The sequence below is a fragment of the Centrocercus urophasianus genome, unplaced genomic scaffold, assembly GCF_019232065.1.
Source record: "Centrocercus urophasianus isolate 14NV4802_14NV808 unplaced genomic scaffold, USGS_Curo_1.0 seq_23, whole genome shotgun sequence".
NCBI classification, from domain to species: Eukaryota; Metazoa; Chordata; class Aves; order Galliformes; family Phasianidae; genus Centrocercus; species Centrocercus urophasianus.
In genome coordinates, this window is record NW_024884789.1 from 8,147,119 (window position 1) to 8,162,106 (window position 14,988).

At 44.2% G+C, this 14,988-nt stretch overlaps 1 protein-coding gene across 1 annotated transcript; it reads right to left on the minus strand.

Moving 5' to 3' along the window:
- Positions 1–11,221: 11,221 nt before the first annotated feature.
- Positions 11,222–14,762, minus strand: MEX3B (mex-3 RNA binding family member B). Its single transcript, XM_042824468.1, has 2 exons — positions 14,504–14,762; positions 11,222–13,768 (listed from the first exon to the last, which is right to left on the minus strand). Exons 1-2 carry the CDS (start codon positions 14,760–14,762, stop codon positions 12,348–12,350), a joined length of 1,680 nt encoding a protein of 559 aa, XP_042680402.1. The 3' UTR covers positions 11,222–12,347.
- Positions 14,763–14,988: the final 226 nt, after the last annotated feature.

Below are 14,988 nucleotides of genomic sequence, written 5' to 3' on the forward strand. Positions count from 1 at the left end.
AAAGGATCTGGAGGAGCTCCTTCAAAGGGTACAAATGCACTCTCTTGCAGCTCTTGATACTGCATACAGAACCTTCACAACAGGAAAAGCATGTTTCTGACTGGTGGCAACACACACTCCCCAAGCTATCAGCTACAGAGAACATATCAGCTCTGTGAAAACTCATGCATGAGATCACAGAGGTAAAGAAGCATTTACTTGCCTGGTAGGCAGCAAACATACACGACAGTGAAGTCCTGAGTTCACTGAGGTCAGGAACAAAGCTCACGTTGACTCAGGCAGCTGAGGATTCACCAGGATTTTTAAAATGTTTCTGTGCATCAGGTCAAGTCCTTACCATTTGTTCACATTTCCTCTGATGCAGCTTGCCTGTAAACTACCATGACCTAAGAGTTTAAAGGTAGGAGAAAGCTCAGATTAGAAAAAACAGGAGCTTTGTACATGACTGTCTGCTAAATAAAAGTGTTACCTGTTAAAATTAAAAAAAGAGGTTAGCAATAGCAATAGAAATAGCAATGCAACATGATAGTACAGCTAAAGTCAATAAATAGAGTCTGACAGTAAATATTAAAAACAACACAAGTTACTCAACTTTTTGATAACCCAGCATGCAAGGTATGTTCATCTTGCACAAATTGCTATTCAATTTTTAAGACATACAGAAAAGCCTCTCTGGAACACTGCAGATGTTGCTGTGCTGCTGACATCAGAAAAGCAATCTTAGAGTGGTGGGTATATCTTCTCCTACAACATGGTGTAGCTATTCAGCCACAGGAATTCAGTTTTATGGAATTCAGTCAGCTCTAGCAAGAAGAAATAGTAACACATTACACAAAGTTCTGATAAACTAACAAATCAGAATGCTGCATTGCTCTAGCTGCCATCAGTCCAGTCACTGTATTCATGTCCTTACACAGAGAAATTATTGTTGAATGCCAAGGATTAGCCATGCTTGCTAATTTCACAACATCTTCACACTTCTAGTAAGCTCTCCAATGCAGAATTGTAAGCATAATTTAATCGAAGTTAACTTATCTTCCCAGCACCCTAATGCAGCACGCCAAGTTATTTCCCAGTTCAATCAGTGAGAAGCAGCGATGTACTCACACTATGTAGCACAGCTGCAAGCCCAGCTTAACTCTGTCCTCTGCATGTCCCGCAAGAACATCATACTGAGCAAAAAAAAAAATGTTTTTGCTCAGTATGATGTTCTTAGAAACATTGGAAATGTCTGAAGGATAATTTTTTTTTGGCTCAGTTACCCCATCAATTCATTCAAACACTTTGAGCTGTCTGCTCCTCCAAGAATGGCTGACCCATCTGTTGGAAGTGGACAAAAATGGTGCCCTTCACCACCCTGAAGAAATGCCACATATCTCAGTATTTCTGATTGCTTGACATTATGGAAGTAAGACATTTTTGTCATAGAGAGCACTGTGGCATCCCTCATCAAAGATGCTATTCAAGCTACGGAGCTAAGGTGGCCAGATTCAACTGTCATTTACAACAGTTTGGAGCTAGAAATAACTAGTGAGAATTATCACCAGTGAAAATTCGCTGTGCTTTCAGAGATTCCCCCTCAGAAGACACTGACAAAACAGGTCTGCATTTCTCTTAAATACACAGACTTCAGATACGAGCAATTACAGTCATGTCAGCAGTGTGAATTGTGATATAGGCTTGCCAGAGATCAAAATTAGATCTAGTTCACTTCTAAGGAGAAAAAAAAGAAATTTAGCAGTAAAGCACAAGTGGCCAGTTCCACTCTTGCAAAACACAGGTTTTACAAATCTGTTTATCAGTGAAAAGCATAAGTGCTGTGCTTTTAGGGTGCTAACTGGCAGATTTGCCAGTTTTTCTGGTTTGCTGTCATTTTACCGCCACTACTTCAATAGTTATCTTAGCCTCAGATGTCAAGTCTTTCTGAGCCTCTCAGCTAGTTTCCTGAAGTTTGCTGTATGATTTTTGCAAATGCATTGGCATTCCAACCTACAACATAACTACCTTCCGACACTGACACAGGGATCTCAGGTTTACCAAGTTTTGATGTTTGCAGAAAATTATGCCTTAGATAGTAAACTGATATTAACTGCATATTTCTCCACAGCAATACAATAATCATCCCTCAAATAATCATCTGTCAAATTCTAGAGTGTTTTAAAACTCTGAGTCATGTAAAAACACATGGCTCAGCAAGAGCAGAGGAGATTACTGAGGGTATCTTTAGTACGAGTTGATCCCAAAACTACAGGAAGAGCAGTAATGGCAGGGAAATGGCTGTTAACAATTGGCAAGACACAGGCTATCTGCAATCCTAGCACTGCAAGAATGCCACCTCTCTGACCACAGCAGAAAGGATGGGTGTCTTAACTTTTTCCATAGGCCTGGAAGATTCCTCTAAATGGACCGGGAGAGCAGTACTAGAGACATACCCTACAGTGTCCAGGAGATGCAGAGAGCTGCACTGCAGTCAATCCCTCTCTGCAGAACCAAGACAGTGGCTGCCAGGTGTGCTCAGGTTGCAATGAAGAGGTGCAGGGGAAAAGCTGTGCAGACTGTGAGCAACGGATCTGGGTCTCGATGGACTGGAGACAGAGATCACTGGTGTGGCTTTGACTCTAATACCTGACACAGAGCTCACCTCACAGTCAAGCAGTGGCTGGGAGAGGACAGACTCTGGTAATTCCTACAAAAGAGCTTCACCCTTACAAGCTGAACAAAGACTTGGTTTTCCTCCCTCTCAGCTTCTGGATAGAGCAAGCTAGAAATGAAACAGAACACTATGAAGTTTAAGTGTAACCTGATGCATTTTGGATTGACAAAAGTTCCAAGCAAGTCAATGGGACTGATACATTGAAACCTTAAACTTGGTTATGATTTTTTCATGCAAAAAGAGGTTAGATTTTTTTTCCCTCTTCAAGTTGTAAAGTAAGGGATATTCACTGATATTACTGTTGATTTAGGGGGAGCTGATTAAATCAGTATGGATCACAGGATGGAGAGACAACTGTGTTATCACTATAATTAAGAGCTCTACTGTAAAGGTAAACCTCTGTCAGCTGAAAAGGGGTCTTTGCAATTTGGGGTTTGGAATTGAGACATTTTCCTTCTAGAAAGAAAATAGAATAAATGGCATTTTGGTACTTTCACATCTTTTTTTGCTCTCTACTTAGAAAAGTAACAACCACCATCTTAAAAAACTAATTTTACCAGCATTTAGCCTTGAATACATGCCAGTGGTAGTTGATACTTTAAAAGACGGAAAACTTTTTAAAAGGCAATAATGCATAAAGAGAAATGCATACAAAGAAAGAGGATCTTAAACAATACTAAAAATAAATGTAGCTTAAAAAGATCCCTTAAAAACAGCTGTTGACGTTAGAGATTTAATTAAAATGTAATTAGTTATACATTCTCCTTTGAAATGAACAAGCATATTACAGCTTTCATCTACAATGAATTCCCTTTTACATTCATACCTTGCTTTTGCCTGTAAAAAAGGCAAGGTTTTACAGGAAGTGCTATAAAGATAGGATAGTTCTACCTAAAATTTTACAATCAAAGAAAACATAAAATGATTTTTTTACATACTGGTACAGCACCACATTCATTGTGCATTCAGTGTTCATGAGATACTTCACAAGTGTTCCTAAATGCACAAAACAATAGAGGAAAAGATAGAGACAAATGGATGAGGGATGGTGCTCTCCATAAATAAGCACTTTAGTGTCTGGAGGAGGATTCTGCAATAGGTGACTAAAAACTAAATCAGTTTGACTCCTCGCATGTCATTTACCTGACAGAGAAATGCACCATGGGCACTCACCACACGTGGATTTGTACAGGCAATGTGCAGCCAATGGCTTTCCCTGGGGCTAACACTTTAAGGAGGAACATTGACCTGGTGTTCTATGGAAACTACATGGAGGTTTTCTGTTCCACCATGGAACTGCAGCCTCGATCATTGCCATCAAACTCCACATTAGACATTCGTGCAGCATTAGACATCCCATAGCTGCCAAGGGCCACACAATGAGACATTGTCTGACCTAAAAGTCACATAATTAGGCTTATGGGAATGACACCAGTAAATGGTGAATTAAGCATATCCTAATTTTGCACAGACCTATTGCCTATTTGACTACCAGTCAGCTGGGGAAGAAGCAAAGTCTGCTATTAGCAACAATTTGACTTGAAAAATCTGAGTTGGAGAAAAAAGTGCAGCCTCATAACTGATACACTCACAGACAATGAGGGGACCCCACTTTTAATTACATTTTTATTTTTGCAGAGTGGGTGACCCTAGAAGCCAGCTCTTTAGTGAGATGTCTTGTTTTCCTATGATGGCTCAGTATTGGTCCAACATCCATTGTAATGCCCAATACCAAAACAATTTTGAGGTAGCAGTAGCAGAATGAATATAGAGCTTATGGCTGAGAAAGAAGTGTGAAATTCCTCTTATTAGCAGCACTGCACATTTGTGCACACACTCTCCCTTCAAAAGGCTGACTTTCTGCAGAGCCAAGGAAGGGCTTTCCAACAACCATATGACTTCAAAGACTGAGGACATTTTCTGCTGAAGTGGGTTTTTAATTCAAATTAGTCATAGAAAGTTACATTTTTGTGGCCTGAAAACATACTCATCTGCGTCAAACATGAAGCAGTTTCATAATTGCATGTGATTGAAATATATTTTTTTAAAGAAATGACATAAGGAAAAAGAAATCGGAGTATCTGTGGGGCTTTAAACCTCCTTCTTGCATCTGTGCAACAACCACAAGGAATTCCATAAAAATAGCTTGTAACTAATATTTTCAACAACAAAAAGTGTCATTCAGAAATCAGCGTGATTGGTCTCTGGAAAGAAACACAGGCACCAATTGAATTCACCTGTGTAACAATCAGAAAGGTCAGTGTGGTGGAAGGGCAATACAGGAGCGTAGTAGCAAAATGCAAACGGAATGGTGTTACAAAGGAAAAGTGCTCACCTGTCTCCAAAGACCTAGGCTCACAGGGAAAACTCCACAAGGGAGGGATCTCCAACCAGAAATCCTTCCCCAGGAGCAATCAGCCCTTCAGTGAGGTACAAGAGATGCGCAGCCAGGCTGCACCCCTTCCACTCAACAGCTGAATTGCCTTCACCTGTGCTCCCAGGGCTGACCGGGTTCTTTCCCCAGCTGCTCAATCACCTTCAGTTCAGGCCGTGACTCAACAGTTTTCGTACAACCTGATTGTCAACTGCAGTTTCAACATTAGGAAAAACTGAGTATGGATTCTATATTCGTTAATTAAAACAAGGCTCATGCAAATTCTGCTGTTTCCAGCTATTTTTGCCATTTTAAAATACATTGCCTAAGACCTGCACAGTTGTAGCCATATCATTATGCAACCAGCATCACAGGCAAAGAATAGATGTTATTAGGAACAATTTCACAACGTCAATCCCCTTCCAGTTCTTTACCAAGAATTCATTCCTCTTTTTCTCCTCCATGCAGGAAAAGCTCTATTCAGTAAGAACCACTCACATACATGGGGATTACTACTAGATCAGTGCTGTATGCTTTTGTACAGTGCTATTTTCATGTCCATTTTTTTTTAAAGGCATTCAATTTTCAAGTATTAGTGATGTCATACCAATGAGACAAGAAAATTTCTATTCAAGTTGCTTTGCCATAGCTACAACAAAGACTATCAGGCCTCTATGTATGTGGCACTGCAATTACATTTTTTCCCTTTGTTCAGCCCCCACACCTGTAAAAGCCATAAAAAGGATTACACTTCCTTACACTTAATTGTCCCATTAATGTATTAAAGACAGAAAACTGAAAACAAACAAACCACAGCTTTCAAACATAATCCAGTTATGTGTTTGTTTGCTCTAGACCAGTATGATTCCCACACGCTGGCTACTGTTAACTGATTAATTAGGAACTATCAGTAATAATATTTTGTACTTACATCAGGATTTCCACCTCAGGATATTTCAATAATGTCAATTAATTAATTTTCACAATGCTGCCTTTAAGTAGGTGCCATTAGTTCCTTCGCAGATGAAAATACTGAAGCATATAAAAGATGAAATTAATTAGCTGAGATGATACAATGACTCTGCAGCAGAACTGAAGATCCTGAAAAATACTTCTCCTTTTCTGACTCTAAAAGTGGCATGATTTACTTACCCTTTACAGCTAAGCAGTGGAAATGATTTCCAAATGTGTAACGGAAACTTTTGTGACTCTATCAAAAACACTATTTCTAGGTCGTGATCTCGGTGATATTTTCTTTTGATTAAAATAACTTCTACTTTTTAGTACAGCCATTCAAATATAAAGAACATCAAAACCAAATAAAATCTTCCTCTAGATCTATAACAAACTGGAGCATTGCTACTGCTTTATCAGGTTTAAATTAAGGCTCTTTTGCAGAGCGTGGAAGAGAATAAAACATAAAGACAAAGGACAAAACAAGAGAAGGCAGACTATTCAGCCATTCACAACAATCAAATTTACAAGGCAATCACCATTCATGCTAATGTAAAGTGGGCCAGCAAATTCTACCTCATATGAAAGGCAGAAGAGCCCTTGTACATGAGAGAGAGGAAAAAGCACTTACTATATTTTACCTCTGTCACAAGTGGAATATCAAAAACCTCTTCTTGCCCTCTATTTACAACTGACAAGGCCACTTCTTAGTGCTATCTTTTATAAAAGTCTGTAAATTTCTGGAGACAGCAAATCAATCACGTTTGTACTGATGAAGCTATATGGTGCATTTAGTACAAATGTATTTAATTGGCTGAATTTTTTTCACCAATGATCTATGTACTAGTGGAGGGCGGTAACTAACTATAAAAGAAACAGAAATAATTTCCCTGACAAAACAAACAAACAAACAATCACACACCAAAAAACACACATCAATAATGGCGAGACAAATTAACTGAGCGCCTTTGATGAGATTCTGTCCATATATAAGCCTTTTTTTGCCAAAGTTCCATTTATGGGGAAATCAAATTGTGATCAAGTGGCGCTTCCAGTGGTTCCACAGAGACCAAACTCTCTGTTCCATTCTCTGGAATGCAGTCCAGTATGGATAGAAACAACTTCTGGTGCCATGGCTCCACCTGATGCTGCATAAGGCCACAAACGTGATGTGATTTGCTGTTTGCCAAAACTACACAGATCTTTGATGATCAGTGCTACATTGTACTCACAATATGTATCTGTCTTTAAATCTACGTCATAGAATTGCACCTGAAACACATGTATGGGTAGCATTAAATAATCCATATATCAAAAGCCTAAATGTTTTTGATGCAACTTCATCACTATATAACACATGCTGCTAGAATATAATTCCCTAAAACTAAGCCAGAAAAAGCTTTTTACATTTTAATCAATCATAGAAATTAGATGCAATCCAATTATTTTACATATCCAACTGTGAAATCTCATTAAAATCCTAAATATTGAGTAATAAAACTACAATAAAACTCTTTCTAGTTTTTTTTTTCAGTGAGTTTCCATTAACATTAAAATACTGAAAAAGAAAAAACTTCTTACTCCATATTTTCCTGGTGGATTTTAAGCTGCCATCAATGTACATAGGCATATACTGAACACATGGTCATATATACGTATGTATACATTTGTATACACTTAGAAGAAAGAAAGGGAACATAGTAGCTACGAGTGTCTTCTCACACTGCTTACCATTGGGTAGAGTGCTGGTCTACCTGCAAACCCAGCCTCTGACATTTGCCAGGTAGACAATCAGAACAAGTTAAATCAGAAATGCAAATGCTTATACAGCCTAAAACACCCTTTAACCACATTGAATTTGAAATACTCTTTGTTCTTTAATTAAATTATCTCTGCTAGAAAGACAAAGAGTACAGGAAACACAAATAAGCAGAGGCAGGGTGAATAATTGCTTTCTGCTGTTTCTAGATTGATTAAATGCAATACGCACCAGCATCCTCTCCAATGGCAGAATTCCCATTCCTTTCACTGACAGCAAAGCTGTCATTTCAATTTCCAGAATGTCAAGGCAAGGAAAATGGAGGAGGGAAAGAAGAAAAAGGAAAAAAAAAAAAAAAAAAAAAAAAAAAAGAGGGGTAAGGAGGGTGGGAGAGAACAGTAAGAAACATCAAACAAAAAGCAATCTAATTAAAGTACCTGACTGAACTAAATTCTTATTGCTAACTTTAAAGTTTGCTTCTAAGTGTTATTTTCATTGATTTGCCAATATATATATATATCTAAAGAGTACACTTAGATCAAATTGATCATTATAATTTATTTGGCAACAAAATAATATATTAGAAAGACCTTTCTCCTAGTAAATGGCTCCAGCTTTGATGTCTGATTGTTATGCAAATTCTGTGGAGTACCAGATACGGACAGAGACATAATTAGGCTCAGGGTTTTGTATATAATAATTCTCACAACTGAAAACATATCCTTTTTTATGGTAATGATGTGTTTTTGCACTGGAAACCAAACCCGTACATTTGTGAGGACAGAAGAGCAGTGGGTGCAGCCTGCACCCCACAGCTCCGCACGGCTGCCCGGAGCCTGGGGGGATGAAGCTCCCGGCCCAGCTTTCATCACCAACGCACAAACTCTTGGAAAACAAAGTGATCTTTGTTCGGGAAGACAAACATTGGCCGTATACATATATGTATTTCACAGCACTCAATTAGAAACTGAACTTTGCCCCTTTCTCAGGCTTTGAAATCCTCCTGCGCCAAACACGGGCTTGTGCTCTCCGGTTGTGTGGGCACTCCTCACACACACCATATGGCCCCAGACCCTCAGATGAATTCCGCACTGATTTATGGCCCCTGCAATCTGAGGCACTGACCTGCAGCATAAATCTGGCCTGGGATGTGCACCGAGGGGCAGCACACGTGTGTAGCCTGTGCGTTGCTCCCATGCTGGCTCTGCTGAAGGGCACCGGTCACCATGGGCAAAAGGCAATGGATTTTACACACGTGGAAGCAACAAGAAGATGAAGGCAATGGACACAGCACGTCAGAAAGGCCCTCAGAAATGGGCCCTGCCCAAGGCTGATGGTGGAGGAGCTGCAGGGGGGGCACCGTTAGTGCCTGGCACGCCCTGTTGAGGGCAGGGCCTGAGGTGCTGACTGGCTCACCGAAGCACAAGCAATGCAGACCAGTTCCTTTGCAGGTGAAACAGCTGCTGACAAGGAATGGGCACTGGCAGTTGTTGTAAGGCGCCACAGGAGTCCCAGCAGGCCATCTTCCCTCCTCAGAACAACACACAAAGAACAGGAGCAGCGCGGCCCAGCAGTGCCAGGAGGCTGAAAGAAGAGCTGGGGGCATGGGCGGGGAGGTCACTGGCTCCGTTTTAGCCACAGTTTAGTGATGAAAATAACAAGTCCTGCAGGATGAGCACAGGCACCGAGGCTGGTGGCAGTTAACGAAGCAAGGAGCTAACATCAGCCATGCTGAACGAGGCCGCATTGCCCAGATCAGGGCCACGGTGCCCACCCCACAGGGGCTGCTCCTCAGGGGCACAGCTGCTGCCCACGCTCCTCTCAACCACTGCCGTTAATGAATGCCAGTGAGTCGCACGGAATTGTACGTTAGGGGGAACAAAAAGGAGAAGAATTTAGTTTTCACTTTTTGTTCACCTGTTCTTTACCTTTTGGTAAAAAAGGATTTTGGATCCTGGGAGATTAAGCAAAGTGATCAAATTCACTTTTTTATTTTTAACCATTTCCACAACCTTTCCCAGACACCAGCACGAGATGCTTACATTGAAACAAGAAGGGGATTGAGCACGTTTCCTAAATGTTCATCGTTAAGAATACACACACTTGGACTTAAACTTCCTGACCCCTTTAAAGTAAGAGATTTTGTCAAGGTCTTTCAATAGCCGTGCCACTTCTGCATTTAAGCACATCGTCTCTGCCACTCTCTGGACTCCATTCTACAGCATTGTATTTTCTGTTCACCATTCAAACGACAAGCTTCCCAAGACAAATGCGACACTTCAGTGAGGAATTTTAACTCTGTAACTCAGACGATGCCACAATCACAGCTAAATGAAAGAAGCAAAAATCAAATCAAATCAAACAAAGAGATCCCATCATCCCCTGCCGCATCCTCCCTCCTCCCCTTCCCACCCAACTAGCAGCTCTGGATTCCGTAAAAGAGATCAGAGCGGAGCAGCTCTGGCATACACTGCTAAGCACAAAGTAAAACATATGAGATATGCTACAGTTTGGGTTTGGTTTGTTGTTTTCGCTCGCCCGCTGCAAAGTGCACCAGCACGTTCAAAAACAAAAGTTTAAAATGATCTGCAGCTACCTTTCTGAAATCTGCTCTAACACGCTTTACCCAGCAAGTTCACTTACACACGTTGACTACACTCAGCACCAAAATGCTGCAGTGTTTGCCTGGTGGGTTTGTTGACACGTTAGTCAGAAAGCTTCTGTACTTCCTTTGCCCCTCTACGAGTGTGGGCATCATCAAAAGCAAACAAACTTTACACAGCAATAAATTTTTTATTCAAATAAGCTTGTCAGCACCAATTATCTGAACCACAGCTGCCAAATACCAAGAAGCAATTTCAAGAACTCAGGGAAGACACAAAAGCCCTTGTTCTGCTCTAGGAAATACTCAGACTGGGATGAGATTCTGAAACCCTGTGGAAGGATGGAGCAGGACTGGCTGCATTCACAGCAGGACCGGCTCTATCAGCACATTACAACAAAGGACACACCCCTGCTCTCTGCTTTTAGACCACAAACCCAAGAAGCTGCAAGCTCTTCTTTCTTACATATACTCTATTTGCTAAATGTAGCAACACATATGAAACCAAGTATTTTTCACAACCACGATTCTTAAGAAACAGTATTTTAACATGTGGAATAACCTCAGGGATATGCCACATATATATATATATATGCACAAATGAAATTATATCTTTTTTTTTTTTTCCCCTTAAAAGCATGTTTTACAGTATTATCACAGGAAGGACCACCATGGAAGCCTTCACAAGCTGAAGAGTTCCAGCAACACGAACATGACACAGTTCACACTCAGAACACGTCTCAATGATATAAGTGGGCAACAAAAATTCCACAAGAAACTCTCAGCGCATCAAATCAAATCACCACACAGCGTACTTTTTTTTTCTGTAATATTTTATTTATATAGAAATACTTAAAAAAACATGAAGTAGCACCATTACTTAAGTTTTACTTTTATTATGTAGAACTTTAAATGTCAGAAAAATAAAACTCTTGATACAATTTCAAATCTTGTCTCAGCAAATATAATATTAGTATTTGACCATGAGGTTAAAGGCCCTTTATCATAAAATAAAATATACTTTGTTTTTAAACTTTGCTCAGTAAAGTACATTTAAGCTCAAGTAACGTCACCTACATATACATAAACAAGTGGTAAACAAATGTATTAAAATAGAAATACTAAAACTATAGTGGTGCAACAGAATTTTTGTAATTTCCACTGAATTCTATTTATACAAATGTTAGAAAGCTTCAACAGTTCCTTTTGACATATGTTTATACATTTCCATTTTTGTAATAATATAGAATAAAATATGCTTTATATCACTGAATAGAAAATATGCTGGGTGAAGCAGATTTAAAAGATTTTTTCTGAACCTATAAAATCTCCATCCCAACAGAATACTGTTCAAAGCATTACACATTTTATGGTTTGTAATTCCGTTCACAATTGTGTGATATTAAAATAATACAGTGTTCTTTGCCATAAGGCCATACTAAAATAAAAAAGATTTAACCCAGCTACAAAAAAGTTCACTGAACTTAAATTAAAATACTTGTAAACATCTTTGCAATATGAAATATAATTTTTCAAGTCAAAAAAGAATAAAATACTTCAATCTGTATTAATGCAATTTATCTTTAAAACCTTTAAACGTTTTAATATATATAAGAGATATGTTACAGTTTGTTTCATTTTTTTTTTTCCTTTTTGTTTTTTAAACTTTGATAAAGCTGCAGTATCATGGTTTTCACAGGAACTTCTTGCCCTTTCAAGAACATTCAGAAAAGTATCCACCCATAGATTTAATTATTTTGTAATACGCATCCTAGAAACTACCAGCACGTTTTACTAAGAGTCCACACACCATTGTCATCATCATAAGCATCTCCTACTTTCATTTTTTTTCAACAGTTTTTGTTCTTTTTTTTTTTTTTAAAAAAAAGGGAAGATTTGGAAGCTTCGTATTAAAGTACAGTGTAAAAACTAGCCTAGCACTAGAATGGAGTCGCCCGTTATTATGTATAGCATGCACCGCACAGCACCCAGCCGGCCGCCGGGCTCAGGAGAAGATGCGGATGGCCTGGGTGACGGCGCTGTGGCACACGGGGCACTGCGGCTCCGTCTTCTCGCAGATGCGGTTGGCGCACTCCATGCAGAAGAGGTTGTGGCCGCAGGGCACCAGCGCCGCGATCACCTCGCTCTCGAAGCACACCGAGCAGTCGCGGCTGCCCTTCCGCCGCACGCCCGACGACGAGCAGGACGAGCTGGACGACGAGCTGGACGAGGAAGAGGAGGAAGCGGATGAATCGGAGGGCAGACCTGGCAGATGGCCGCCCAGCCCGTTGGCGTACAGCGGGTAGGAGGCGGCCAGCAGCCGCCCGCCCGGGTCGCTGCGCACCCGGCGTGCCAGCGGGTGCTCGGGCCCCGCCGCCGCCGCGCTGCCGTGCAGGGGCGGGGAGAGCCGTGCCGGGGGCGGAGCGCTGCCGCCCCGCCTCGGGCCGCTCACCAGCAGCGCCAGGTTGGCATTGGCGGGCGCAGCGCCCGGGAAGGCGGCGGCGGCAGGCGAGGGCGCGGGCGAGGGCGGTGCGGCTGCGGGGCCGCGCTCGAACTGCGGCCAGAGGAGGGCAGCCCCGGGCGGCGGGGCGGGTGCCAGGTCGAAGCCAGGTGGCGAGTCGAAGGGCAGCTCGGAGCAGCAGTCCGGGGAGGAAAGCACATCCCCACCGCCTCCGCTGTAGACGTAACCGTTGGCACTGTTGTTGTTATTGTTGCCGTTGTGGGTGAAGCTGAGCGCCGGGCTCGGGGGGCTATAGTCGGCCAGGCGGGCCCCGCCGCCCCCCGTGCCACCCCCGAAGTAGGAGTCGGTGGACGCGCTGCCCAGCGAGCTGGAGCTGTCGTTGCGGTAGTTGCAGAAGGGCTTGCGGCCCGGGGTGGGCGTGATGCTGGGCGGCGTGGGCTTGCTCCACAGGCTGCCCGTGCCATTCAGCTCGAAGCCAACATCCGTGCCGTTGGCGTGGAAGTCGTTCTCGTCCGTCAGCTCGATGATGCCGCCGGTTCGCATGGCGATGTGCGCCTCAATCTCCTCCCGTGCCCGGTCCACGTTCTCAGGCATGCCCGTCACCTCGAAGACCGGCTCCTTGTCCCGGCTGGGCGTCACAATGTAGGTGTGCGTCTGCTGCTGGATGCGCTTAATCGTGGCCCCTTTGGGCCCTACGACCAAGCCCACCACGCGATAAGGCACCCGCACCTGGATGGTGGTTTGGCCGGGCAGGTTGGGGGGGCCGGGGACGGTGCCATTCAGGGCTGTGTTCTTGTTCCGCGATGCTCGGATCATAGAGAAGTGCTCGGCTGCCGAGATGATCTCCCTGCGGGCCATGGCCACATCTTCCTTTCTGCCCGTCACAACAAAGAGCGGCTCCTCCCCGCGCACCGGGGTCTTGATGTAGGTGTTGGTCTTCGCCCGCAGAGCTTTGATTTTACAACCTGGGAACGAGATGCGGGAGACGGAAGGCGAAGGGGAGGGGAAGGAAAAAGCGCGGGGGAGAACCGGTTACAACCCATTCTTTGGGTGCAGCTGGGGGAGGAGGAGGAGGGGGGGGGAACACACCCACCCGCAGCGCGCTGCCCCTGCCCTGGGCGATGCTGGCACCGCGTCCGGGAGCGATGTGCAACGCGACGGCAGCCACAGCCCTGGCAAGCACCCAGCGGCACCGCGGGCGGCAGCGGCACAGCTGCGGGCACTGCCCGGGAGCTGCCAGCGCGCAGCCCCGAGAGCGGCGGCAACAAAGGGCAGCGTGCAGGGAGGCGGCACGGCCGGAAAGATGAAATGCAGTGCGATGCAATGCGATGCGATGCAATGCGAGCAGCCCGTACAAAGCCGCTGCTTAGCCCGCGTTCCTGCTAAGCGCTTTCCTTTCGGAAAAATAAAATCGGTTCTGAGGAAGGTGAAGAGCAGCGGCCGCACCGAGTGAGCCACGCTCCCCTATGCGGATGCTGTATTGCAATCCCATTGTTCCACTTCCCCGCTCCGTTCCTCTTCCTTAAAAATAACCCCCGGTTTCCCACTTCGGGGGACGAAACCCGCGCCGGGGCTCGCTTTTGTCCTCGTTCCCTTTAGCAAACCCAACTCGTGTAGCCAGATTTCGCGTTCTGCCCCCATCTATCTTCTCCCAGCGCATCCCTGCGCCCGGCCGCGCTCTTTGTCCGCCGCTCACCCACCTTGCCTGCCAACGATCTCCGCGACGTGCTCCGAGCTGGGCACCGGCACGCACTCCGTCATATTCACGCTCTTTTTCCGAGGCTCGCTGTCGTAAATGGAGCCCGCCTCGTCGTTGTCCAGCCCCAGCAGGGAGAGCTGGTCCAGGGCGATCTGCAGGGCTCGCTGGTCATCCAGGGTCTCTCCCCCTCCGCCTCCTCCTCCTCCGCCGCCGCCGCCGCTGCCGTTCCGCTCCATGTCGGCGAAGAGCGAGCTGGGCATGGTCCGCGCCGCGCTGCAGCCGCCGCCTGCGCCGGGCTGGGGCGCGGGGCTCCGACACAAAGGCAGCCCGAGGCCAGCGGGAGCGCGGGGCGGGGGGCGGGCGGCTGCCGCAGCCGGCGGGCGGTCGCCTTTCGCTGGGATATTTTGTATCTTTCTTTTTTTTGTTGTTGTTTTTCCTCCTCGCTCCGTGCAATCCGGTTTATAAGATGGTTTCGGGACCCCCCCC